A 25,075-nucleotide genomic window follows, 5' to 3' on the forward strand; every position below is an offset into this window, starting at 1 on the left:
CGGTTCGGTTATCATCTCGTAGGCGCAGAGGTACCCCTTTCATGCGGCAACCTGTGCTAACCGGTTTGTCGGTTCGGTTGCTATCTTGTAGGCGGAGATATGCCCCCAGTATGCGGCATCCCTTCCTTACCGATTGTCGGTTCGGTTATCATCTCGTAGGGCGCAGAGGTGCCCTTGTTATGCGGTAACGGCAAGTAAGTTGTTTGACAGTTCTGTTTTCATATCGACGTTGCCGCATATATATATATAATACTACTAATTATATGGATATGTATATGGCGAGGAAAATAAATGATTTCAATACAACATACGATCTATTTATTATTTACAACAATGTACCAATGTTACACAAAACGTACCACATCGTGTTTTATTTTAGTCGCTTATCACACAATTTACAAAACGTTGCTCATTCGCTCGCCTTAAGTTCAGCTCGTTAAATGGACAGCATTTGGAACTCGTTCTCAACAACATTCGCGGTTACTTCATACTTTCCGGACGAAAGAGAATATGAATGAGAAATTGAGAAACAAGAGAGCCTCGTTTTACCTCCTAATTTTAGAAATTTATTCCGTCATACTGTTCGTGATAAGAGTGCTCTCCTTGCTTCGCGTTTTGATCTTTCATTTTATTTTTCAAAAATTTCCGTGTTCGTGCTATAAGTTATAATTTGAGAGTACTCTTTTCAAGCTTCTGGTGACATATTTACATTCACTTTTTGATTGTAGTCTTCCCATAAAACTTGTTCAAATATACGGGACTGTTACTAAAAGATCTCGGCTGCTTTAAAACGATTTCTTCTCGAATTTCGATCGGCTGATTGAAATTAATAACTTAAACGACTAAGTAGAAAAGGTATCAAAGAGGGGTGAAAAGCGTCGGTACGCCATCGTTAAAGAAATGAAAAAATACTTTTGACCCCCTTATTCGACTGTACCCTTTCCGTTTGTGTGAAATAAAACTTTCAGTAAAACGTCTTACGATCGATCGACCAGTAAAATCTTTAAAATCCTCTTATAATCGAAAAACGCCACAAGAATATGGAACTTGTATAGTTATGTTTCTCTAGTAAGGAATAAAACTCTAAAACATCGGCTTGCTACCGTAACGAATGGACGTCAGGGGATTCGTACTCGGCCACTAAAATCTCGCCAGCGAGAAAGAAAGATAGTTTAACACTTCCAAATGCACGATATTAATTCGGTAGATGAGAATAACGCTTCCTTTTATCACGAGTATGCGAGATGACGAGCATGGACAGCCGAAAAGGTGGACGGATGGCTGCAGCGATAAGAGGTGCTTCCATTTGTTTTCTCTTCTTTTTAAGTTAAGAACGAGTGGACGATTTACCTTGCGGATTAGAATTCGAACCCTGCCTCACCATATTTTTGATTGCACTTCACCGACCGGATACCGCAACGCGTTCCACGGAGTTCCAAAATAAAGGATCACGAAATACTCTTCCTACTTTACAATTTTTTTTTTTTTTTTAAATCTACCTTTTCTTTTTTAAGTTTATGTTTGTAAATTCGCAACTTGGCACTGTGTCAAAACGAAAGGTTGTACGCGATGGTCTCCTTTTTGTTATAAATAAAATTGTCAGTTTTCGACAGGAAAAGATCACTGAACTAACGAGTCTCGACGTCGACGAGCGATCTTCCTCGTGATCCTTCGTAAATTGTCATTTCCCAACACGCGTGCGATATCGATAGCGTTTCGTCGGTTAGTGTATGCGTAAAATTACACATAAATAACGTCTATTTATATACCTACACGAATGTACGCACCGAATTTGCACACGCGATTTCGTCCGCGCAATGGACAAGTCGCGTGTACGTGCAACACGCATACAAATATCTAGGCGTGAACACGGTCGAACGTGCACGCATATATAGAGCGTTTTTAGAAATCTATAACACCTCGAATCGATGTTGCAAAAACATTGTTTCCTCGAAAACGAACATCCCGAGTAGACATTGAAATCAAACAGCCTATAAACAGGCCAGGGTAGATAAAGCGTTAAGATTCGTTCCATCGAAAAGTTATCTCTACATTTGACGTTTCTTCTCGGTATCAAAAGCAACTCGACGTCTACGGAGACTGAAAAGTTTACGAAGATTCGCGTGATCGATTCGGGCCGTTAGAGACCTGTCTCAACCCTCGGTACAAATACGTTTTTATATAAGTGTTCAAAAAGTACGCTGTATAAATTCCACCTCGTACTCTTTGGTCACGATGCATACCTTACAACAAAAGTAACTCGATAACGTACAATAAATCGTATCTTTGTTTGGCACATTTCGTCAATTATAGGATCCGTACGGTATACCTACACACTTAGGTAACACACACGCTTGCGTACTTGTCATCGAGTATACGCGTATTTACGTATAAATAAATATACATAATATAATATATATTATATTACATATACCAACTTGCTTTAGTCTCTAATAGTCACAGAATACGTACAAATATTTTATCGGAGTAACGATAGCATGTACTTTTTTGTTACATGTATATTTCTCTACGGGATATCCAACGAGTTTCCGTGCAAACTTTCTAAGCCTTCTAAAGTCACGAATCGGCTCAAGTATTTTATAGAAATATGCTTACGAAAATGATACCGTATTTTAAAAGCTCTGGCGTTGAGGAATTGTGTTTCGTTTGATAGAAAATCGTCCACATTCTGTGTAAAGTTGTCGTAACAAGTAGGTTTACGTAACGTTCTCGTCTTATTTGCATCCATAGAATATACCTACCGGCAAAGTTGTCTCGGAAACTTGCCAGATATTCTGTATATTATATATATATATATGTATACGCATCTACATTTACCTTTACTTTCCGTATTATTTTAACCATTAAGTGCGTTGTCGATCCTATCTAACCCTAAAAAAATTATAAGAGGAACGCAACAATCTGTTATCTTTAATCTATATATATATATGTATGTATATTAACGTTTGTGTCGTTAAAACGTCACGCGCTTCGCCGTACAGGGAATAGGCTTGGCAAGCGTGGGAGTTGCACTCTCGTGAGCTTGTATATATATATATATATATATATCTTTCACGATCATCTCTTTGATCCATTCCTCGATGCACCAGGCCGAGAACTCGTTAAACCGGAGAAATGTTCGAGGGTTTCGTAGTTTCTCGCGTAATTGGAAAGTCGAGAGTGATCGTCGCGCGTCGTCGGGAAATCGAGGGACAGACGAAGGAAATCGCGAGAGAGTTCGACTGCGTAAACCGAGGAGCGTACAAGAGTAAAAATGCGTGTCTCTGGTCTGTACGATCGCGATCGCGGGATGGAGTGTGACGTGGTCGTGGGAACGGTGGTTCGAAACCGTACGAAACGGCCTTCTTCAAAGACCAGATCGTCGTCAGTCGTATCGTCGAAAGCGCAACTCCGTGGACCCATTCAGAATATTCCGGCCCTCGGTCGGAATTTTAATAATATCTTCGATAGGACATTTGTTTCACTTTATCTCCTTTAAATAAATATATCCACGAACAAGGCACTGCTCGACGGAGAGGTCGCGCGAGAAAACGAACCGCGTGAACTTTATCAACCCCTTGCCGTACACGATATCGTCTCGTTTGGGACCGCGGGTGTGTCCCAGTCACGCGTCAAGGGGTTAAATGGCCATCGAGGTTCATCGAGCCGTTTCCTATCGCGTAACGTCGATTAAAAAGTGGTCGGGATACGTTTTAGAATATACCTGCGAGTAGAACGCGCGTCGAGCTACTCTGTCGAAACCTTGTCCTCTCTTCTCTTTTCAAAAGCAACAACGACGATCTTGGAGAAGAGCTTCCAAAATCGAAATTCAAGGGAGCTTCGCTGGTCGTTTTTCCTATCTTTGTTCGATAACGTTGGAAAGAAGAAAGAACCCTTGGTCGTGCTTTCATTGTTCACGCGACAGAGAAGTAAATCGAGTAAAAATATTTTATACTACGCGCATACCGTTGCGTCGTTTCATTCACCGCGGTTCGTTCGAAAATAAGCTTGACTCGAATGCATGTTCTCTCGAAAATGAAACCTTGGCGGTCCGGTCTGTTTAATTAAACGAATGCCCGCGATTTATCCCCAAGACCAAATTTCCGTCCTTTTATATTTACGTTCTGACCGAAAATCTTTCGATGTATCGCGTATACCTACGATTTCTTCCAATTTTACTTCCGATTGTTCGTTTCAGGCGACACCCTCGTCGAAAGAGTCAACCAACATGGACGAGAAATTTTGTCGTTAATTTCGCGTGGAATTTTTGTTCGGAACGAATACGGATTAACGTCGCGTCACGGAGAGCGTTTCGCCCACGGGCAGGTCGACGTGCGTTATAAAGGGAAGCACTTGGTCCGTTTCTGCGTAACGGCTGATCGGCAGTCGACCTTGGAACCTAGGGTGAAACTCTCCGGCTTGACAATGTCCTCGATGGAAATCTTTCCGAGTCGTTTTTTCACTCGGAAAGGCGTTCTCGGGGATATTATCTCGTAGACATCGCTCGTTCTACTTTGAACGTGAACGTTACCTTTCGAACAGGTCACCTTTTGATCTATGGGAATGGTAATGTCGACTTCCGTGCAGTGATTCTGATTCATCTGTTTCGGGATATCTTTCTCTGGATCGTCGTTGCCGATAACGTTGGTCTCCTTGGAAGGAGTGTTGAACACGTCCGACGAGTAGCTCTTCGAGTCGCAAATCAACGCGAAATCTGCGTAATCTATCATTTCTCCAGCCTTCTCCAAATTTCTGGCAGAGGCCAGCGAGATGGCCCTAGCCTCCGGCCTGTGAGGTTTCTCCTCGTCCACAAAGTCCAACGAGAGACATTTCTTTTCGAACAGAGCTGGCCCGGGAACCTTCTTGTCGGACCCATTCGCTTTCGTCTTCTTCTCGTTCTCTTGCTTTCCGTCTAAACATCCCTCTTCCGTCTTTTCCAACGAATCGAGTACTCTCGACGGACGACGAATGCTATTTTCCCGCTCGACGGAGAGACAGAACTCCTTATCGGTTAACAAAATACGTTTCGGGTGTCGGGCAGGTTTCGCCTCCAGTTCGAGGTCCTTCTCCCACGACGGAGTTCTCAATTGACTTTTCACCTTTCGCAACTCCGTCAACAGGTCCATGGTCTCCTGAGAGGGTTCGTGGAAGATTCGTCTTTTAAGACGTCTTATGGACGCGTTCGAATCCAATTCCTGATCGCTGTGATGATCGACACCTTGCTGCTTCTTGAGCACGGATCTCACCGTGCCTCCACGGACGGGTTCGCTCTTCTTGTCGACCAACGATTCCGTTTCAACCGTCGCTGAAATCGCTCGAGTCGTTTCGTTCGTCTTCCTATCATCGGAGTGTTCGTTGCGAGCACTCACCCTCGATAGCTCTTGTTGCCTGGCGATCGCGCTTTGAACGCAACCTCGTGTACGCTTCTTGAAATCCGCGTACGTTTCCACGGGTACCTCGTGGTGTTTAAATATATCCTGGAGCTGCTTAAACGTCTCTTTGGTGTAACCCTGAGCTCCGCGGTGAGCCAAGGAATCGACGGACGACGCCTCCCTCGTACCGTCGATCCGATCTTTGTCGTGGTAACCGAAACATGCGAGAGAACGATCTTTCGACAGAAGGTTGTCCGACGAGATACCTCGTCTCTCGAATTGCGCCTGTTTCGTCGATTTATCCGCTATGTCCGCGTCCTTTCCGTTTCTCTCCAATATATCATCGTAGGTTTGTCTCCTCGTTTTCGTCGGTGAATAAACATTCTTCTCCGGAGAGTCGAGCTGCGAATCGTCCGAACGATCCGGTAAGACGGTAGAAATTGGACGTTTCGTTGGGGAATTGGCAATGCTGTCGACGCTTGGTTTTTTATCTTCAGAGGTCTGAATAACTTTACGTCGAGTCGGTGTTGTTGGCGTGGTCGCACCTTTCGTCAAGTACCACTTTTTCTTGGGCGAATTGCTCCAACTGTTTGGTTCCTTGTCCGAGCCGAAGCTGCTGGCGTTGGAAAATATAATCTCTTCGCTGGTCGTGACGCGACACTTGAGCAATTCGGCACCGTTCGCGAATCGTTCTTTCGTTTCTGGCTTCGATGTTTCGTCCGCGATGGTTTCCAACGGTAAAGAGCTCGGGCCCGAATCCAACACGTCGTCCAAAGAGGCCCCGCGCAACGGATCTCGATTATCTTTCGTTTGCACGCTCGATTCCAAATCTTCCGTCTCGAACGAATACATCTTGAGAAGATGACCCTTGCCGGAACGTCTCCTCTCGGCCGCGAACGATTCAACGGTCGTCAGAGCCCTGCGTTCTTCCGGTTTCTTCGCCTCGGGGATCTTGTTCGTTGGTTCGTCTTTGCACGGTTCGTTTTTGACCGCGTTCTTCTGCTTGTAACGCGGAATGTCGAAAATGAACTTGTCCAAAGTTTTCGACGAACCGATTTTCTCCAAGAAAGGCCTCTCGACGGCTCTGCTGGGCCCGATTTTCTCCAAGTACGGCTTGCCTATTATCCTTGGCGCTATCTTCGCTAAGAAGGGCTTGTCCTCCGTTTTCGATATACCGATCTTCTTCAGAAACGGTCGTTTTTTATCTTTGTCTTGGGTACGCGCGTTCTCGAACGATCGATCGCTGAGACGGTCGTTGCTGTAATTGGAGGAGTTGTCGCTGCTCTTTGATCGTGCTCTCTTGTTTCTCGGGTGCGGCGTCAACGGAGTTCTCGGTGTCAGGGACGGACTGACTTCCTGATTGGGGCAAGTTTCGTCCAGCAAAGCGATGGCCTCTCTCAGATCCATGTAGGCCTTTCTGGGGATAGCGGTGATGGAAGAAGGCGGACGCGGAAGCTCGCTGTCGAGGCTGCTGTTTCTGGTGGAGATCATGTCTGGCTTGCTGTTGACTTCCGCGTCGGTGTACAAGTAGGAGGGATACGAGCTCCGATCGCCCGTAGGCCCTGGCGAGGAGTCTATGGTAGGGTAATCCTCCAAGTACCAGGGTGTGACGCCGAGGTCCTCCGGCCTGGCTGCGGAAATGTACGGTGGAATCGCCATGTTCTTGCCGATGGCACCTTTGCCGCTGGAAGACGTCGACTGCTGGTCCAGTTGCGTGACACTCGACGACGTCGTCCCCGCGACGCTCGCCGCTATGTCGCTCGGCGTACTGGTCACCGCTCTACGGTATCTGGTGCATGTGGCGAAAAACGGCGGAGCCGGTCTCGCTGTCTCTACAATCACGCGACCTTGAGCGCATGGTACCATCGGCTCACCGTCCACCGGGGCTTCCTCCGGCGTCAGCGGCAATGCCGCCCCACGACCGAACTCGATAAACCACAGCTCGTCCCTCAACTCGCTTTCTCACTTCTTTTCGTTCATGTCTTTGTTGAGATAGTGTAGCACGTAGTGCAACACCAAATCGTAGCAGTACTTGTACTCGGTCTAAAGAGAACACAGCGTAAGGGAAACGATCAAGAGCTGCTCCGATAGGATAAAAACGATTATCGTCGCCTACGTACCATGTTCTCCACGAGCTGAGGCCTATGTCTGCGTACAGTTTTAACCGCTTGGAATATATCCACTTCGCCGTGCTGTATCACCTGTTCTATACACGCGTTCGCGGCGCAATAAACACCGCACCGACTTCTACCGTCGGGGGAGACCACGGCGACTGGCCCGTAATCCGTTCGTTGCCTCCATCTCTCGACCATGTTCATCAGCTCCACCAGGCTGTTGGTCGACGTAGGAACTTTGTGTCCCATCGGCCAGCAAGTCAGCTGAAACAGCTGGACGGTCTTGGGCGGAGCTTTCACACCCGCCATCAGCTCGGTCAGCGACACGATCTTTTTGTTTATTCTAAAAATCTGCAAAAGTAACCCACCAATCATTTCTTACTGATCTACGAAAGGACGACGAGAGCGGTATATGTATATGTATATATAGAACTCGCGACGCTTCTCACCCAAGTCTTGATGTTCGTATAGTGATTGTGGCTGATGTGATCAATCGTAAATACGGGACCGTATTTCTTAGAGTGCTTCCCCTCGGGCCAAAAACTTGGGAAATTCGTGGAGCCCGGGGGTGGCACACACAACACCACTACAGCTGCGCACTCGTAGTCGTAAACCAACGACCAGAACTCACCGCACGTGTGCCGAAGAGGCCATTCCGTCACGATATATTCCCTTGGCTTCGTGTAGCCCTGTTGAAAACGTACTTTTAGAATGGACACCTCGCTACGAGACCGTGGGACATAAACAGCGACGAGAGCGAGCAGCGCAAGAGCTAAAAGTCTACCGTTTCTACGATAATACCAAAATTACGACTTTGAATCTCGCGCGAGATGTAACGTTTTCGATTAGGTTGTCGTGTAAAAGAGTAGATTTACAATAGTACTCACGTCCACGAACACGGCGTTTATGTAGTCCGTGAAACTGTTCCCCTGGAAACTGGTGAGGTACGGACGAAAATTGTCGGCTAAACCATAAAGTATTAATTCGTGAGTAAAGATATGATTGGATAGGATTGAGTAGTACCGATAAAGTAGCACCGTAAACTTTACGCAACGGTACGAATATCCATTTTATGGTACAATTTTGATAAGCGTTCTCTGTCGCGTCGGCGTAAACTTACGTGGTACTACCAGAACGTCTCTGTTCTTCTCTCTATTGTCAGCCCTGTGTCCGCCGGCGCAATCACCGATCGTAAAACGCGGCGTTTGCTTACAAATTTGCTGATATTCCCGTTGATACTCGTTCATCTTAGTTATTGGATTTTTTACACTCTTTTGCTTCAGACGTAGCGACAGCTCCGAAACCGGAAACCACGAGGCTCCGCACACCACGAATTCCTCTAGCGTGTCGTATACGAATTTGTACTGCTCCTGGCAGTAAACGAAAAGCAATCGTCAACATATTTGCGATACTTTCAATCGCGGTCTCGTCCAACTCTCTTCGTCCTCTTCGAATCGCAATAAAAAGGGACGCGATAAGAATCGATTCGCGAAATTTACCAAGTTCTCGATAAGTCCTCTTCTACTTTGTCGCAACTTTTTCAAGTAGCCAAATACGTCGAAAGCGTCTTCCTCTTCCGACAGCTCCATGTTCGCGTCTATCGCGAGATACACTCCGGATCTTCCACCACCGTCGCTTTTTTAAACAAAGTACGTACGTATATATCGTTTGAATCGATTCGAAATAATTTCTAAATTTCTTTGGGAGATACTTACTTGCAATGGACGACCATGGGACCGGATTCGTTCTTTATGGTGGACCCGACTACAGCCCTGACTCGTCGACGAAATTCCAAGACCGCGTTTCCGAACGGACACGTGTGCGAATGCCACTCGGTGTAATGGAATTGTAACAACGTTCTTTCTTCCGTTACTTCCTGCAATTGCACGCGAACACGGTCGTGTTACGATTTTAAAGTATAATTTTCAACGTAATCGCGGCACTTTCCTGTCCATGCGCGGATAAATTTTCGTTCAGTTTCTTAGAATGATTCCAATTCTATCGCTACATGTACTTGGAGAGAATTATCACGTGTAACCAACTGCAGCCTCAAAAATGAAGTTGTTGAAGTTAAACTGCTTGAGCGAGAGTTTGTCGTTTTGCATAAAGGAACGTTGCATCTACGATGAATCGCTTTCATGTATCCGATGCTTCAACAGTCTTGCTCGACGCGACGCGATGGTCTCTTCCCGTTTGACTGCCACGAAAGATGTACCTCAACGCGCGCAACTTCTGTTGCGCGTTATGCTTTGCACTTTGCTTTTCAAAATCTCGCAACGCATCGTCGACGATCTCTGTAAAGACCTCGTTTGAGTTTTCTATAGCCATTTTGCCTGTACTGACGCGCGTACAGCTAAGGAACTGTCTACAGAGACATTCGAGACGCAGTTTATAGCGTTTCACGTACATTTAGTCTGACTTGTAAACCTATGGTACATCGTTTATTCGAATCGTTTTCTACTATCCTTTGCAATTTAAGAGGTATCTAGTCGTAAATAAAACGAGCGAATTCGATACAAGTAGCAGCGACGATACGGGGCATAGTTCTTAGGTTTGATTAAAGAGCATAGGTGCAAAGTTTCGTCAAAGTCATCGTCCGACAGTTGACCAAGTTCCCTTACGAGCCATTGTCTATGTGCCCGCTTGTAATCTTCAAACGTAGTCAAAGACGTGCACAGCCCGAGTTATCTAACGGTATACAGGGTGAATCACGCTGTTCGAGTGGTTGCATACATGTACTCGCTTTCTTACAATTGATTCAAGTGACTATACTTTGAAGAAAAATTATAAAGAACAACGCAGAAAATACTTGTTACGCGATCATAAAATACTCGAAACCTGATAAATGGTTTCTTTTGAGAAAATTTGTGTAGAGTAGTCAATATACCTACTGGAGTAGGTGCTAAAGCAAAGAAACAATAGCGATGGAATTCGAGAGATCTTCCTATTTTCATTCCATTTCCAGACCGTTGATAAAATTAAGTCTTACGTAACTGCTGTTTGAGTAAACTCATCGTCTCCTCGGTTCCTATCTCTCATCCGTATCGTTTCGCATTCACCCAGTTTCGAAACGACCAAACTAGTACGGACTACTTCCCCTATAGTTAATTCCGTCAACTTTTTGCCAACTCTCGCGATACCTCCTGTTCTTTCATTCCCGAATTCAGTCTTGCTGGAATCTTAGCGGAATCTACTTGTAGTTTGCGACCAAAGTTTCGAGTTCCCGCAGGTTACTGCCAGCTGCCCGAGACTTTCTTACCGTGCTGGAGATTACCGCACTATTCTTCCTATATTACGGATGAAAATTTCCCTCATCGAATATCGTACTTTCGAATTTAGCCTTTTCTTTATCGTCGTTTGATCGCATCGGCCGCGCCGACACGAATCTGTGGGATACGGTACAAGAGGAAGTACACTCACGTCGCTCTCGTTCTTCTTGTAGAGCCTTATCGTTCGTATGTGGAAATTGGCGAGTTCCTCCTCCTTCAGCACGGAAACTCCGATGCCTCCGTACTCTTCGTCCTTGTCTTTGCTCGCCGGCCAATATTGGACGCACATCACCTGAAATCGATTCGAACGGCGCGGCGCGGCGCGGCGCTCGTTATCATTCGATAGATGCGAATACTCGGTAGAAAATAGCTTACACGTGTTCGAGGATTGATGAAACGCGAATACACGCGGGAAACGTTCGAGCGAGCGTAAATCTATGGAAACGAATGCGCAGCGCTATGCGATAAAGTCGGCGAATAATAAAACTCGACGTTTCGATACTGTTCGAAATCAAAACGAAAGCTGCCGAATATTTATGCGTTTGGAACGTTGAATAAAATTGTATAACATTTGCACGCCTACGTGAATATTCGCGTGTCTGCAGTCCGTTAGACAAATTTTTACGACATTTCTTACCTTGATGAAATCGAAAGTCTTCGTAAGCATGACGATACAACAAGCTCTCTCTTGCCACACCATGCGCCAAAATTCCGTCACGGTGTTTTCCATAGGTCCCTGTGTCACGATGTAAGCGTTCGGTTTCAATATACTCTGAAATATAATGACAATATTGATCGAGGACTCGGCCGGCGTCGTGACATTAAAAGAAACTTTTCGCGCTTCGGGACCATCGAGAAAACAGTTCGGCACTCTATTTTAAGAAACGTGATTATGGATTATTCAAAATCTCTGACGCGGAATCGCTCTCGAAAGCTGACATTACCGGCAGCCTTGATCTTGATCCGAGCATCAATATGCTACAGTCTATAGAATCGGTTTACTTCGGAAGATAACTCGTCGTTCAAGTATGTGCATTCTGCACGCGCTCGATTCTCCTAACATTTATCGACGCGATCGTTTAAAAAATGACGACGGTTTTTAGATTGCCAATCTTTTAGTTCTCCTTGGGTCAATTATGTTCTACTCACATCTACATAAGATGCGTTAACGTAATCGGAATCAGGTTCGCCTTCTATCGTATCCAAGACCACCCTGTTGTAGTCATCTGTGGATTGGGAAACAATTTATTGTTGCTGTTTATATTACGACCAATGAAACCTTCCGGTTAAATCAATTCTCCGATAGCTAAACCTCTCGTTATAATATTAAATATTAATTTTGCCTATGAACCGATACGTTTGTTAATACGATTCTGCGTTTAATTAAAATATAACGAAGCAGAGAAACTCTAAACTCGTACAACGGTACGCGATGTCGAAGGATTAATTACGCACAAAGTATCGGCGTAAAGCGTGAAATCAGTCCTCGTTTTACTTTCAAGTTCTTTTCGGCAAACCGTCGCGATTATACTTTTCGAAACGAGACTGAATGGAACGTAAGCGGTTGGGGACTCGCGGAAAGCTCGTTTACGCGAACACTTCCGACGGGAAAAGAGAAACTGTATTTCTTGCAGCTCGCAGCTTTCATCCTCATCTTGTTACGGCTGTGCGCAAACGAAAGGTGCGAACATAACCGCATTTTCTAACTAGACTGGTCGCTCAGCCGGAATTTGTTCGTTCGGTGGATAAGTTAAAACAGCTGCGTTGCCTTTCGACGTATCACGGGGTAGTCCGCTGATAATTCACGTCATAATATGTCCCGGGACCATAAAACAGTTACAGGAGAGAGAATAATAAATCGAATCATTTCGCGTAATGGATGTTTATCGCGATGACTTTGAATTGTTAACACTTACAAGGAATACACTTCTGATTCTGATTCTTCTCCTTGTTGGCCGGTTTGGTAGCGTGTCTGCACGCGTGCGTTTCTACCTGTGTCGCTGTCTGTAAATAAGAAATAAGAAATAAGAAATAAGAAATAAGAAATAAGAAATTCCTGAATATAACAAAATCGCGTGCAAATGCATTTTCCCGTTACATATCAACAGCGAACAAAAGTTTCGTTGAGAATACTTTTCCCCGCAGCGATTCGATACGACAATAAAAATCGCAGTTTCCTCGATCGTATCGCGTTCTCTGTTTCCCGATGATAACAGTTTCCAACAACACGCATCGAACACTGAGGGACAGGTGAATTGTGCGTCGGAGAGCCGGTGGCCGACTTGGTCGAATCAATCTGTTTGTCGAGCTACCAATTCACGTATTCTGGCATCAAACGTTGAGCCGGTCGCTTCGTTTAATTCATGTCGATCACATTTGGCGGCCTCTCGTTGCCATCGGTACGAATAATAATCATTAAATTTTGCAGCCACCGGTAAACATCTCGTTCCCGAAATCGACCGGATCTGAGCGCGCAACGTCGCCGTCTATTGAATTTTGGTCCGCGCGGAATTGAGCCGGTAACATTATTCCAACTGCATTTGGCAGAGTTTCGTTATCGACGCCGTTTCTGGAAAATTAACGAGCCTGCCAAGTTTCCGATCTATCGTCGGCCTGTATCTCGTTTTACCGATTGTATCGCGTGTTTCTTGATTCGTCGCTGCGCTGCTGATCGGACTGCGACCAATAATTGAAATGACGCTTGCTATTTTGTAGGTTCTTTTAGCGATAAAATTGCTCCGTTCGCCAAACATCAAAAGAGAGACTCCACGTTTCGAGTGCACGTTCTACGGTACTAGCAGGCCCCGAAATGGCAGTCTAATGAGAAACCGATATCGAACCGAGTTACCCGATTCCTCTGTCTATTCTCAGGAGATCGCTTTGTCTCCTGGATGTCTCCTGGACTCGCGTTTGGCTGTCTTGCTACCTTGATGCAGCACTTTCCAGGGTCTGAAGGTAGGTAGGGGCGAGATAGTTCGAAGGGTACGTAAATGGATACGACGCTCTCCCGCGTTATAATTCGTCTGCGTTCGTGATAGGACGGTAGGAGACTTGGGAGTGGAGAGACTTCCTGGAACTTCCCTGAGCGATCAGGTCGATTCTTTCGGCGTAAATTGTCGAAAGCGAGAGACAAGCCTCGCGGACGTCGAATCGATTGGCAAAGGGAGGTATTCGGTTTGAGCAGGCGTGTACAGAGGGATTTATTGTCCTCACCTGAAACTCTACGCGGTAGAGAACAGGAAACTTTCGGCGCAGCTCGCAAAGCTTCGGGAATTGCGAGAGTTCGGTCGGCGCGGACGGCAGAGTGGTGCTCATACTGCTACCGAGTTCTTCCGTAGCTGAGAACAAAAAAAGAAAAAGAATTAATGTAGCGGACATTCGTCTTGTCGTGCGCAGAGTGCATGGACTGTCTACCTCCGTTCTCGGTGTCTGTTTCGCGCGGCACGGCGGCGGTTTATGCGTCGCCTATTTCGTTGCTTCCGAGAGCATTTCACCGGAACTCGTGGCACCGCTAAACTTCGACACTGTCACGGTAAGCATCCAAGTTTGCGGAGTCGATTATTTAGCTAATAGAGGCTGTACTTGTTGGCGTAAACGAATTACGTATTAATGACGAGCATCCGAGCCCGAGAGTGAACGTATCAGCGATATAGGAAGGAAAAACCAATTGAATCGGATATAAAACATTCGAAAGGTACAAATTTTGCTTTGAATACAAATTTCAAATCATTCCGTTCTAACCCCAAAGATACTGCTGGTAGTTACCGCAAAGAATAAAATTGAATTTCGCGTCTGACATAGACCATCCATTACGACTGTCGGCAAGTCTGGCCAAGAACCGAAGAAAAGAAAAAAGAAACGTTCGCCGTTCCTTTGCCTTCGCTGCGCTCGAATCTGTCTTTATGCTAATATTTTGATATTTGCATTCCAATCTCGTATTTCATGCGTCTCCCTGCCCAATCGATGTACGAAGCTTGGCGAGTTCCATCGGTGCGACGTTCGCGCAATTATTTTTAATCAACGCCGAAGATAAGGCGTCGACGATCCACGCGATCGATTCGGAGGATCCTTTATCACGTATCGCGCTGTCGTATCCCGCGGAGTATCTGCGGTTACGCATCAATCTGATCGATTCCAATGGAAATTACGTAAATTTGAATCGACAAACGCTTCCTCTACCACACCTGTATACACGTGATTAACGGTGACGAACGTGCTACCGTGGCTGACCAACGATTATGTGTTTATTGTAATAAAGTTCTTCCATTTATCGTCCTCGGGATTTAAATTACGAACCGATCGACCTAACAGCGCGTATTTCCAAATTATTAATTCTCTTTTACAATTTCTTTCAACGACGCGTTGTTTCGAGTCGTTGTTCGCGCGTCAGCGCGCAAACGAATCCTTTCAAGTTTGATTTTGATATTCACGGGCTTTGGAGTGCATCGAGTGCGCTGGTTCGAAACGTGTAGCGTCGAATAGAAGTCGAATGCTAGAATCGATCGACCGGCGTACCTCACGTGGAAAACGTACATCACGTTTAGCGAGAAAGAACGTGGCTGTTGAACAGTATGGCACGTGCAAAAGCGTTCGTTGCATTATTACGGAATGGTGTTTCGTGTTTCGTGTTTCGTGTTTCAAGTGAACGACCAATTATCGATGTTTACGGTGCACACTATAGGGGAAGTGCAATTGATTACGTGGTTGATTTGTGTGCGTAAAGAATGAGAGACCGCTCGATGTATCCAAGTTATCGTTGACATCGGCATTGTCCGTATATTAAAGGTGCACTTGCACAATTCATTGAAAATCAGGATTTGCTAAACGAATCCTAATGATGAGACCGTTGAAAGATTTATATCTTTTTCCTTGTTTCCAGTAAGTACACGATCAATTTTATGTGATTGCAGGACCGCGTAAAACGTCCCTCTAACCATAAAAGATCGTCATTTCGGTGCTCCTCTAGTCTTAAAAGACTATTCGAAACTGGGTCACTTTGTCCCGCGCGTACACGTAAATAGCTTTCGCGGTGTATGAAATCTCATGAGCTTCCTGCTGCGTTGTCACGACTCAATAAGTAGCAGTCGAAAATGGAGCGCGCAAAGCAAACGTCGACCTGCCAATGTATGATTCGTTCGGAAGCATGTACCCAATGAGAAACGGTCGCGTACGAACATTTTTTATAATAACGTCTAATAGCCCGACAACATTTCGCGATACCGATCGATGGAGATATCATCGGATATGCTCGCGAGGTTTTGTACTCTCAATTACATAACAATGGTAGTAGAAAGAAACTGGCGATGAAATATACAACAGCCTTATTACCCTTTGTCCGTATTCGATACCCCGAAGAAAGCTACAGTGTCACAGCTGCATTCATTGTGTCGTTTCATCCGCGTTGTCCTTTATTTCCTTTTGAGGAAAGCTGAGTAAAAGCTACCTGGAGTTTGATTAAATTATACCGAGTGTAAGAAAACTACGAGTGTCGAGTACGTTTATGCATTATTTACTCCTGTCCCCTGTGGCATTCAACGAATCTACCGAAAATAAAACAGCGGTATTAATGCGCGTTTCTGTTTGTTTCAATTGCAATTACTGAATTTTATCGCGCGCATGCTTTCACGCAGATCAATATTTTCAACGATAAAACTTTGTTTCGAAATTGAACCATGTAACGGTTAGAGAGTATTCTCTTTGAACGACTCTACATCGGCCCTCGTGATGTCTGATTGGAGATATACCGGATTCGCCGGATTATCCGAAATCGTGGCGGTACAGTTTTTCTCCAAATAATTCAGCGTGCCAAGCTGTAATCCTGTTTTCCTCGCGAGATCCAGTAGGCCGCCGAGCAATTTTCCCTCTCTCGCGAGATTCAGCGAGCTTTGGAGGCATATTTTCACACGGTACGCTGCACCAATTTCCTGCCCACAAGACCCGATACGAGGTTTGCACTACGCGGCCGTGTATTCACCACGAAACAGGTAGTTTCCTACGCGAACGATCCCCTGAATTATTCGACGCGCGATAGTCTAGCGCGCCGATTATTGCAACGATAAAGATGCGAACTTGTTTGTGCCTTAAAATTGGTCGGCTCTGGTATTGCTGTTACCAGACCTCGTGCGTTCGATCGATCGTCCACCGCTTATGATAAAAGCGACTTTATCGTTAGATAGTCGCTTAGCAAGTTGGAACTTTGTCTAATTGTTCGCTTTCTTCTCATTGGACGTAAATTCCGATTGTATGGAACAGACAGACGTTCGTCGATCTATATACGTAGCTGTAAAGTAGACTTCTATTGTTTCTCGAAATGACTTGCACTTCCTGTAAACGCAAAGCGAATCTAATGGGAATTTAACGATGCGTACCGGTTCGTTTGAAAATAGCATCATCCGATAGTAAATGTTCCGCAATTCATCGAAGCGTTTGTTAAGACTATGTCGGATGTAATCTGTAAAAGAGATCGAAAGCTGTTGGAAGGCGAGAATGTATCGTAGGCGTCACAGGAACTACCTGCTTCGCGAAGAGTAGTTTCACTCTTGTACAGTCTAGTACGCGGAAATTTCGACGTCCCAGCAGACGAATCATTATAAAGTAATTGCCCCAGCACTTTCAACATCACAATCCTCGCGCCCAAACGTTTCACAATAGGAGACGGAAAGAAAGACTAGGTGGAGCTGTCGAGATAAGAGAATGGGACGAGCACTTTGGGGATTATTATTTTCTAGGCACCTGTGGATGATACGCGGTACAAAGAGCAACCGTTCTTGTTCCAGGGTTCGGTTGGAAAGGCCAGGTCGTTTAACCGAGTCTGAATGCTGCAGTGGCTTTGAAGTTTGAAATCGAGTGTCGGAGAGAAGCGAAGCTGAAATGTACCTTGACACAGTTGTGCTTGATCGACCTCTGACACGTATCTTCGATCACCGACGGAGATTCCTTCGGGAGCGACAACTTCCGTGCGATGCCGCAGACGAAAGGAGTGGCAACTAAAGAAATTTAATTAAACTCTTCTGCACCGGTACGTTGTTTTTTCTTCATCGTTGTGCTTCCATCGACGTTGCTCGGCTAATTACCTCCGCCCACTCTCCCGCTTCTCGTTCCTGTTCCCACCTCCCCGATCAGGCGTTTCCTCCGGAGATCCTTTGAAAGACACGTCGAGACGAACGTTGTTGCTCGTTACGAGTCACATCCGTTTCCTTCGATGTTTCCTTGCACCGAAAGAAAACAACCTTGTTTTCGAACAGACACTCTTTCCTTTCTTTATCGCTTTAATATGTACGAGTTTTTATTCCGAGAGCGTGAGCTTTCGTTCTGTTTTTAATTTTACACCGTGCTACCTCGAAATCCTCCATCCCTTTCACGTCGCAAACATAACTATTTTGCAACTAACAATATTTTCCAGCAAAGCCAAATCTTTTTCAATCTCTGTATATTATTATATATCCTTTCACGGTTTTCATTTCCTTGATTCGTTGTTATCAAATCCACCAAACCAAATAGTTTTGCTCCTTTACCGTTGCCAGTCACGTAATGTTTACGAAACGATGGAAATAAAATGAAACGTCTCTCACGAAAATTGTGGCGAATCTGCCATCTTTGTTTAGTAAACACTTATCTCGAATATTGTTTATCTTTAATCTTTTAACCTTTCCAACCGAACCTTGGCTGTTCCGCTCCGTCCTGTTCGAAGAGTACTTTTAGATGAAATTACCAAGATTGTCGAGTACCTGGGAAATAGGATTCGTCGCCACGTTTACGCTATTTCTATTATGTCCGAAATTCTTGCCACCAATGCCCCGATTTCTAACGTTCGCCGATGACACGGCATAACCAAGATTTATGGGACACGTTACGAACTACGGTTTCAGTTTCATATTTCATAGCCGATCGATACGATCATGTCTAATACCTTTGTCAAGCGTGAGTGCTTCATTATATCTCGCACGATCGCCGACACAGCAGGGTTTCATCTTTGTTTGATGACACGAGCTCAGAAAGTTTCCATCCCCGACTCTCTTTAAAGGCGAAATACATGTTCGGATGACACTTTTTTTAAAATAACGGAACAAGAAATTTAAAAAAATGTCAACCTTTCTGTCAAATTAAAAATTTGCGTGTATCGCACATTCGAAATGATCACGTGCAGCATTTTACGAAGTTATCGATTATAAAATAACAAAACGTAAATATTATTATTGTTGGTATCGTAATGTTTCGGTTGGTAAATGGTTCGCGGTTATCGATATTAAAGTGGTTGTATAATACACCTCGAATAGAAATGCCAACGGGAGGTTGACATAGTTGTACATAGTTGTATCTATCGATCGGCATCGATGGTGGTTCGTTCTAAATGTTTGTTGTCAACGGGCGCATAAATTATAGCCCGATGCGTGCCAATACAGGTGATTATTAATGTCCATAAATACATCGCAACGCACACGATTTTCAAAATCATTTTTGTCGCTCGCTATTCTCCGACATCAAATTTACTGTTACTTTTGTTTATTTTACTCGAATGCACTTCACCTTTAATTATGATATTTCCAGGTTACCGCGCGCGTGTTATCGTCATGTTTAGCGGTGTCCTTTGGTACGTGGTTTAGATAATCATGTTTGTGGCATAGCATGACGGGTGTGGAATTAGAATCGAACGCGACATACGAATCAACAAACAGAGTGACATTAACTCTGCCATCCACTTTTAGCGTACCATTCGTAAATCGTCATAAATATCGTTAATTTGTTCTCGGAAATAGCCAAACACACATTTATTAAAAGCGTACCATCCACTAAAGGGTGGTAAAGAAATTTATATAAATATACTATAACAGTGCGACCATATAATGTACTAAAAAAAAAAGAAGAAAAAAAGGCAACGTTAGCGTATAGATCGGATATTATCTAGTAAATAAATAAAGATCGAATATGATCGGAAGGGCATTCATCTTGCAAATACCGCTTCGTACAAAAATAGCGTGTTCCGTCAAGAAGGGGCGGATTTAATGAAACGCGACACGCAATTCGTTCTCAGCGTGGCAGCACGAGAAACTCCAATTCATTATCGACATGGAAAATTCTTTGTAACGCAGCCCGTCGTTTCTTATCAGTTGCGCGTACATCACGGATGTACCGAGTCCTCTCTAATCAGGATTATTAAAGCTCTGACAGTGGTCTCAAAAGAGTAACTTGATTTCCGATTGATTCGTTGGTTAATCATTTTACGAATCAGCCGCCATTCAACTGGAAAATATATGTTTACTATCGAGAAATAAATCGGATAGAGCGCGGTTAGCAATCAAGAAGACGCGCGTGTAGTCGTTTCAGTAAGAGAACACGGATTCACGCGTTATTCGTGCACCGTTTTCACTTTATATCGCTCGGTGGACGATAGCTGCGCGACCTCGATATGAACGATTATTACGCCACTCTGGAAAACTTTGAAAAATAAAGAATTCGAGAAGAGGATTGTGTGGTAAGTGTAAGTAAAATTTTAACGAGACGATTTCAACGGTCCGGAAACATTCCGTTGAAACTTGATCGTTCGTTCGCGTTTGGACAATTTCTAGGATATTGTTACACGTAATAGTCCCAGCGATTACAATTATTAGCGACAAGCATAATTTTCGCGAGCAGTTGTTGTAACTGCAAAATTAAAATTCGTCGGAATTCGCTCGTCATCTTGCGGTACTTGATTCACAAAACTCTCATACATTTTCAGATCACAGCCGCGCGTAGGAAAGTAATATCCAGCTGGCTGGAAACTTTGCTTTGATATTCAGCTTTATTTTGGATCTATGCGCGCGCTCGCACGCCTCGAATTGCAGGAAAATTGACGTATAAATTATCTGGAAGTTTGATTTCCTTCGTTTCGCAGTCGAATATAAAGTTCCAGGAAAAGTACCGTTTGGCAACACCAACGCGAAAGTTGGTGCAGCTTTCAATTTAGATACGACTCGTGTTTCGTGCGAGCTTCGCGTGAAAAATCTAAACTCGTCTGTATTTATTTGATAAGGATTGCAAAGAGATGGCCGTTAAAAAATTCTACGGTTTCCCATAAACGTTCCCAGCCATTCGTTGGATTAACGATAAAAACATGCTTTTTCTATTCCAGGGCACAAGTTATTTTTACCATTGGACGATAACATTTCTGGAGTGAAACTTGTGTCCGATTATATTTTCGTGACCTCCGATAGGGTAAATCGATTTCTCCGTTCCGTTCTTAACCCTGTGGTTAGTTCTTTCTTGACGTAGCGTCCGAAAATATACGAAAAGATAGATTCGTGTGTCATCGATATTTTCGTGTCAAGTATACAGCGCGCGTCACGCTGATACCTAATCAACGAGTGTACTATTAGAGACAGAATTATACTTGAGATGGATAAAATCACAAGAGGAAATAATGAGTTCTACTTATGAGTAATGCAACTTCGTTTTTACGTTATGGTACTGGTACGTTATGCCTGCGATATTCTTGACACCGTCACTAGCCGTGCCCCTACGCTCGACTTATACGGGCTCATGTGCACACGGTCGACTTCATCTTCATGGTTCGCGAGTTTTACACGTTAAATCATAATGCATCGACGCGGTACGTCGTAACGAGGAGAACGAAATCACCGTTTCGAAGCAAAGTTTACCGTGAGCAGTCTTCAAAGATCTTCTTTGATCTCCGATATTTCTTGAAATATGTAATCCATATTCAATTATTAAACGCTTTCGAGAGGCAAAGAGGATTTGTCGACGTCAGAAAGTTCACACTCAACGGAGCATCACATTTCGAAGAAGGTTGCCTCGCGCATCACGCATCGTCAGATGAACTCGCAAAACAACATGGATACCGTAATCGACGAATTTTTAAACCGCGCGTCGAAATACTTGTACCTTCGAGGACGTCGGACATGCCAGAATGAAATCTCTCTCGACGGAAAATCGCTAAAAATGTGTTTTATTTTTGGTCGGAATCGCGGTTCGAAGACGAAGAGAATTGATCGTCCGCGCGTAGACGTAGCGACACGCCGCGCCGATATCGAGCAAATTAAACGTATCGACTGGAAGGTTCGCTGGCGTCGACAGCCGTTGCCTAATCACTTCAACCTGCTGGAATTTAATGGACCGAAAATAGACTAGCGTGTCCGCGTTGTCGTTCTTACGGTCTAAACTTGTCGTTCGTTGAAACTTTTCGCTGACCAAGACTTTATCGTCGCATCGATTGTTCGTCTGCCTTATTCCGCGATCGGGTCGACTCGAAACTATGTATTAGATAAACGCGCTTTGTACAAGCGAACAACGAATTACAGGAAAGGATCCCGGCACGGGCGACGACGATTTTTTAACTCTGTAAACAGCTCAACTTGGACATTTTTGTAACCGATACTAAACTACTCGCCATCTAGCACCGACAGTAGCAAGTATTTCTCAGCGATGGCACCACTGCTACAAAGGCCAGTATCGTTGTAATTGAAGATTCGATCAAGTGCCGAAAGACAGAAATGAAACCAGATGCAAAAAAACAAGTCGAAAGGATGCCTAACGCCGTCAAGGAATGATACGCGACACGAAACGAACAGAGTGTTAATGCTTTGTTTTGAACGCGCAACCGGTGTTTACGGTGCGGTGACTCATTCTATCTAGAGTTTACTTTCAACAGAAAAAAAAATGTGGAAACATCGAGCCAGTTCGAGCCGTTCGACGATTTCAAAACAAACAAGTTTGAATCTCATCGTTACTCTAAGGTGAACCCGGCACTAGTGACAGACAATGAGTAAAATTTATAGCGGACCGTGATGGACGATTACCTACATACATACAATGTACATAGAATTTCAGGGTCGAGTAAGTGTGATATTTGTGAATATATATTCTTGGAAAAATCTTTTTACCCGATACGAATACGATACGATCGATGTATCGTATTTTTGTCGAAGGGGTGCAAATTAATTTTTCTTGGTATACATTGCGATGAACCATATTTATTTGAATAATTATTAATTGAATAGTAAATAGATACAATAGAGGACGCTTTTAGCAGGCCAACTTCCCAGTAACGATGTAACTATTAATATCGTGTTGTATTTTTCTTCTAAAGGAGACGCGAATCAACGTATACAAGTATCGATCGTTTAAAAAAATCGCTCAGTAATCATTGTGAATAATGATATAAGATGATTCATCATCGAATCACCTTGTTTAAAAAAAACAATTAAAAAAGTATTACCGTACCGATAAATATTGCTAAACTTGTGGAACAGTTAAAATTTGTCGTACATCATAATGGCATTGTAATCACTCCTTGACCTAAAATAACAAAATCCTATACATGTATGATATAGTAAGAGATTGCATTGCGATTCTTTGTATCGTGTGAGAAATAATCGTATAGCATCGTTTATCGGACATATTTTTTCGAGTTAAACGAGTTAGACGATTTTTTTAAATCGTCGCGAAATAGCGAAACGCTTTCGCTTTCAAAGACAAGGTAGCTCGATGGCAATGCCAATGGAGGCTTTCACATCAGCTATTTTTCTCCCTTTTTCGACCAAAGCACGGCGTATTCGTCCCTTATTCCCGTAACTCATTTACCCTCCGTGTTTCGTTCAAAGACGAAATCTCTCGAGTGATCCTCTCGCCGCCATAAAGATTCGAATCGGCGTGCTGTGCCCTCGATCGGCGATGTTTATTTTTACTTTCGCCGCGAAACAGGAACGACCAAAACAAATTATACGGTGCTCGAACGATTACGGCTTTCCAAGAGTCAAGTGCGCAGAAATTAATAAAATCAAACCGTTAACTATTTTATCGGCTCATATAGGTCGATACATTTCTACAATATTGACCTGCTGTCGAGGCAATGATCAACGGGACAAAGTATCATTAGTATTCTGGCCTTTATAAGCGACTCGATACGGCCGGATCAAATATTATTAAAGCGGTATACGATCGGTGATAGCCAATAATAGGCAATAATTGGTCCGCCATGTTAGAAATTTGAACGCAATTCGACCGCCATAGGAAGACTCGTATATATCGTAGTACAGCATGTACGTAACAAAAGAAGGTAAACGCTACATTATCGCGTTAAATTGATTAGAAGAAAATTACAGGATAACGCGATCGCGTTGCAAAAAAATTGCCTTCAAGTATTTACTTACTTTTATTAGATATTGTACACGGGGCAAAGCGACCAGAATCGATCATGTTTTTTCGAGGAATTAGATCGAGTCGCGTAAGAGTCGCCATCGCGATAGGTCATCTCCGAAACAAAGAAAAATTGACAAGTTGTACAAAGAAAAGAACACCGCGATCCAAGTCCTCGCTCATCGTCGGACTAGCTGTTACGCATGGCATCCTAACCACCCTAGCGGAATTAAGGTCTGACCTTCGAAACATTCCTCGGATTACGAGTATCCCTTTTTGTCGCAATCAATTCGACTTATAGCGAGACGCAGAAACGCTCCCTTCGGATTCGACGTTCTCCCGTTTATCCTATACCTTGTTCTCAATGGAATTCCGAGGATCGACTGGCCTCCCCGGAATTCCTGCGATATTTACCGTGGCCGTCCACGTGAACTCTGTTTTCGTTTCGTCTCTTCTCATGCTCTATCTCCACGTTGGTTTCTTGGCGCCAAGGGAGAAATTGAATCGAGCGCACAAGTTCATCGATCGTCCGAGATTTTACGACAGCTTCGCTGAAATCGTTGACCCTCTATTGCGTAATGTGGCTGAATGGGAAACTCGATGAAACAATCCATGCAAAGTTCGCTTTACGTTGCGTTTGATGAAAAATACACTCCGAACAAGACACGTGCGTGCTCGGATGTAGGCGATTTCGGAGAAAGCGAATCGTAATTGCTTTATCTACGTACAGGTGTATACATATGAGTAGACGAGCGGGAAACGAGGTTGACGCTGTACAGGGATATCGCGACCCGGTTTTGTGACTTTGCGATCTCGGTTCAAATCGAGGTTCATGTTTCGGCGTAAAAGCTTTCACGAAACGGATTCATTGTACCGGTGAGCTGTGCACGAATATTATCAGACCGCGACATGCTTGTTTACACGCGCGCTCGGAATTCAAATAACTTTGCAGCTTTCAACTTTTCGAATCGACTCTTACCGCGATATTAATTTTATGGGACATCTCGTTGAAAGGACGTGGACATCGATGTAAAAATCTTAATTACAAATGCTCCATTTCTAATTTTGTCGATGTACGCCCTTCGATTATAAATGCTAATGATTCGACGTACTCGTGATCTAGGCCTATCCGCATATTAGCATCGTAAAGCTCTCGCGAATTCCTCGTTTTGCATGCAGATTCTCG

General features: G+C 44.1%; 2 protein-coding genes across 2 annotated transcripts in view; both read right to left on the reverse strand.

Moving 5' to 3' along the window:
• Positions 1 to 301: 301 nt before the first annotated feature.
• Positions 302 to 7,238, reverse strand: LOC128874060 (uncharacterized). The gene has a single exon (XM_054118325.1). The coding sequence runs from the start codon at positions 7,236 to 7,238 to the stop codon at positions 4,338 to 4,340; it is 2,901 nt and encodes a 966-aa protein (XP_053974300.1). The 3' UTR covers positions 302 to 4,337.
• Positions 7,239 to 7,274: 36 nt separating this feature from the next.
• LOC128874062 (receptor-type tyrosine-protein phosphatase kappa) overlaps positions 7,275 to 25,075 on the reverse strand; it is a 42,897-nt gene continuing 25,096 nt past the window's right edge. The window contains exons 3-14 of the mRNA XM_054118330.1: positions 13,969 to 14,093; positions 12,672 to 12,759; positions 11,905 to 11,981; positions 11,393 to 11,527; positions 10,907 to 11,047; positions 9,202 to 9,362; positions 8,986 to 9,121; positions 8,607 to 8,856; positions 8,374 to 8,450; positions 7,936 to 8,175; positions 7,493 to 7,837; positions 7,275 to 7,415 (exon numbers count right to left, since the gene is read on the reverse strand). Of these exons, the coding sequence (XP_053974305.1) occupies positions 7,335 to 7,415; positions 7,493 to 7,837; positions 7,936 to 8,175; positions 8,374 to 8,450; positions 8,607 to 8,856; positions 8,986 to 9,121; positions 9,202 to 9,362; positions 10,907 to 11,047; positions 11,393 to 11,527; positions 11,905 to 11,981; positions 12,672 to 12,759; positions 13,969 to 14,093 (1,856 nt within the window). The 3' untranslated portion in view covers positions 7,275 to 7,334. The remainder of the gene's footprint in view (positions 7,416 to 7,492; positions 7,838 to 7,935; positions 8,176 to 8,373; positions 8,451 to 8,606; positions 8,857 to 8,985; positions 9,122 to 9,201; positions 9,363 to 10,906; positions 11,048 to 11,392; positions 11,528 to 11,904; positions 11,982 to 12,671; positions 12,760 to 13,968; positions 14,094 to 25,075) is intronic.

The sequence above is a fragment of the Hylaeus volcanicus genome, chromosome 3 (assembly GCF_026283585.1).
Source record: "Hylaeus volcanicus isolate JK05 chromosome 3, UHH_iyHylVolc1.0_haploid, whole genome shotgun sequence".
In the NCBI taxonomy this organism is placed as follows: Eukaryota; Metazoa; Arthropoda; class Insecta; order Hymenoptera; family Colletidae; genus Hylaeus; species Hylaeus volcanicus.

Bases quoted from the DNA above. Each gene is read 5' to 3' on its own strand.
- LOC128874060 (XM_054118325.1), bottom strand. From the start codon at position 7,238: ATGGTACCATGCGCTCAAGGTCGCGTGATTGTAGAGACAGCGAGACCG.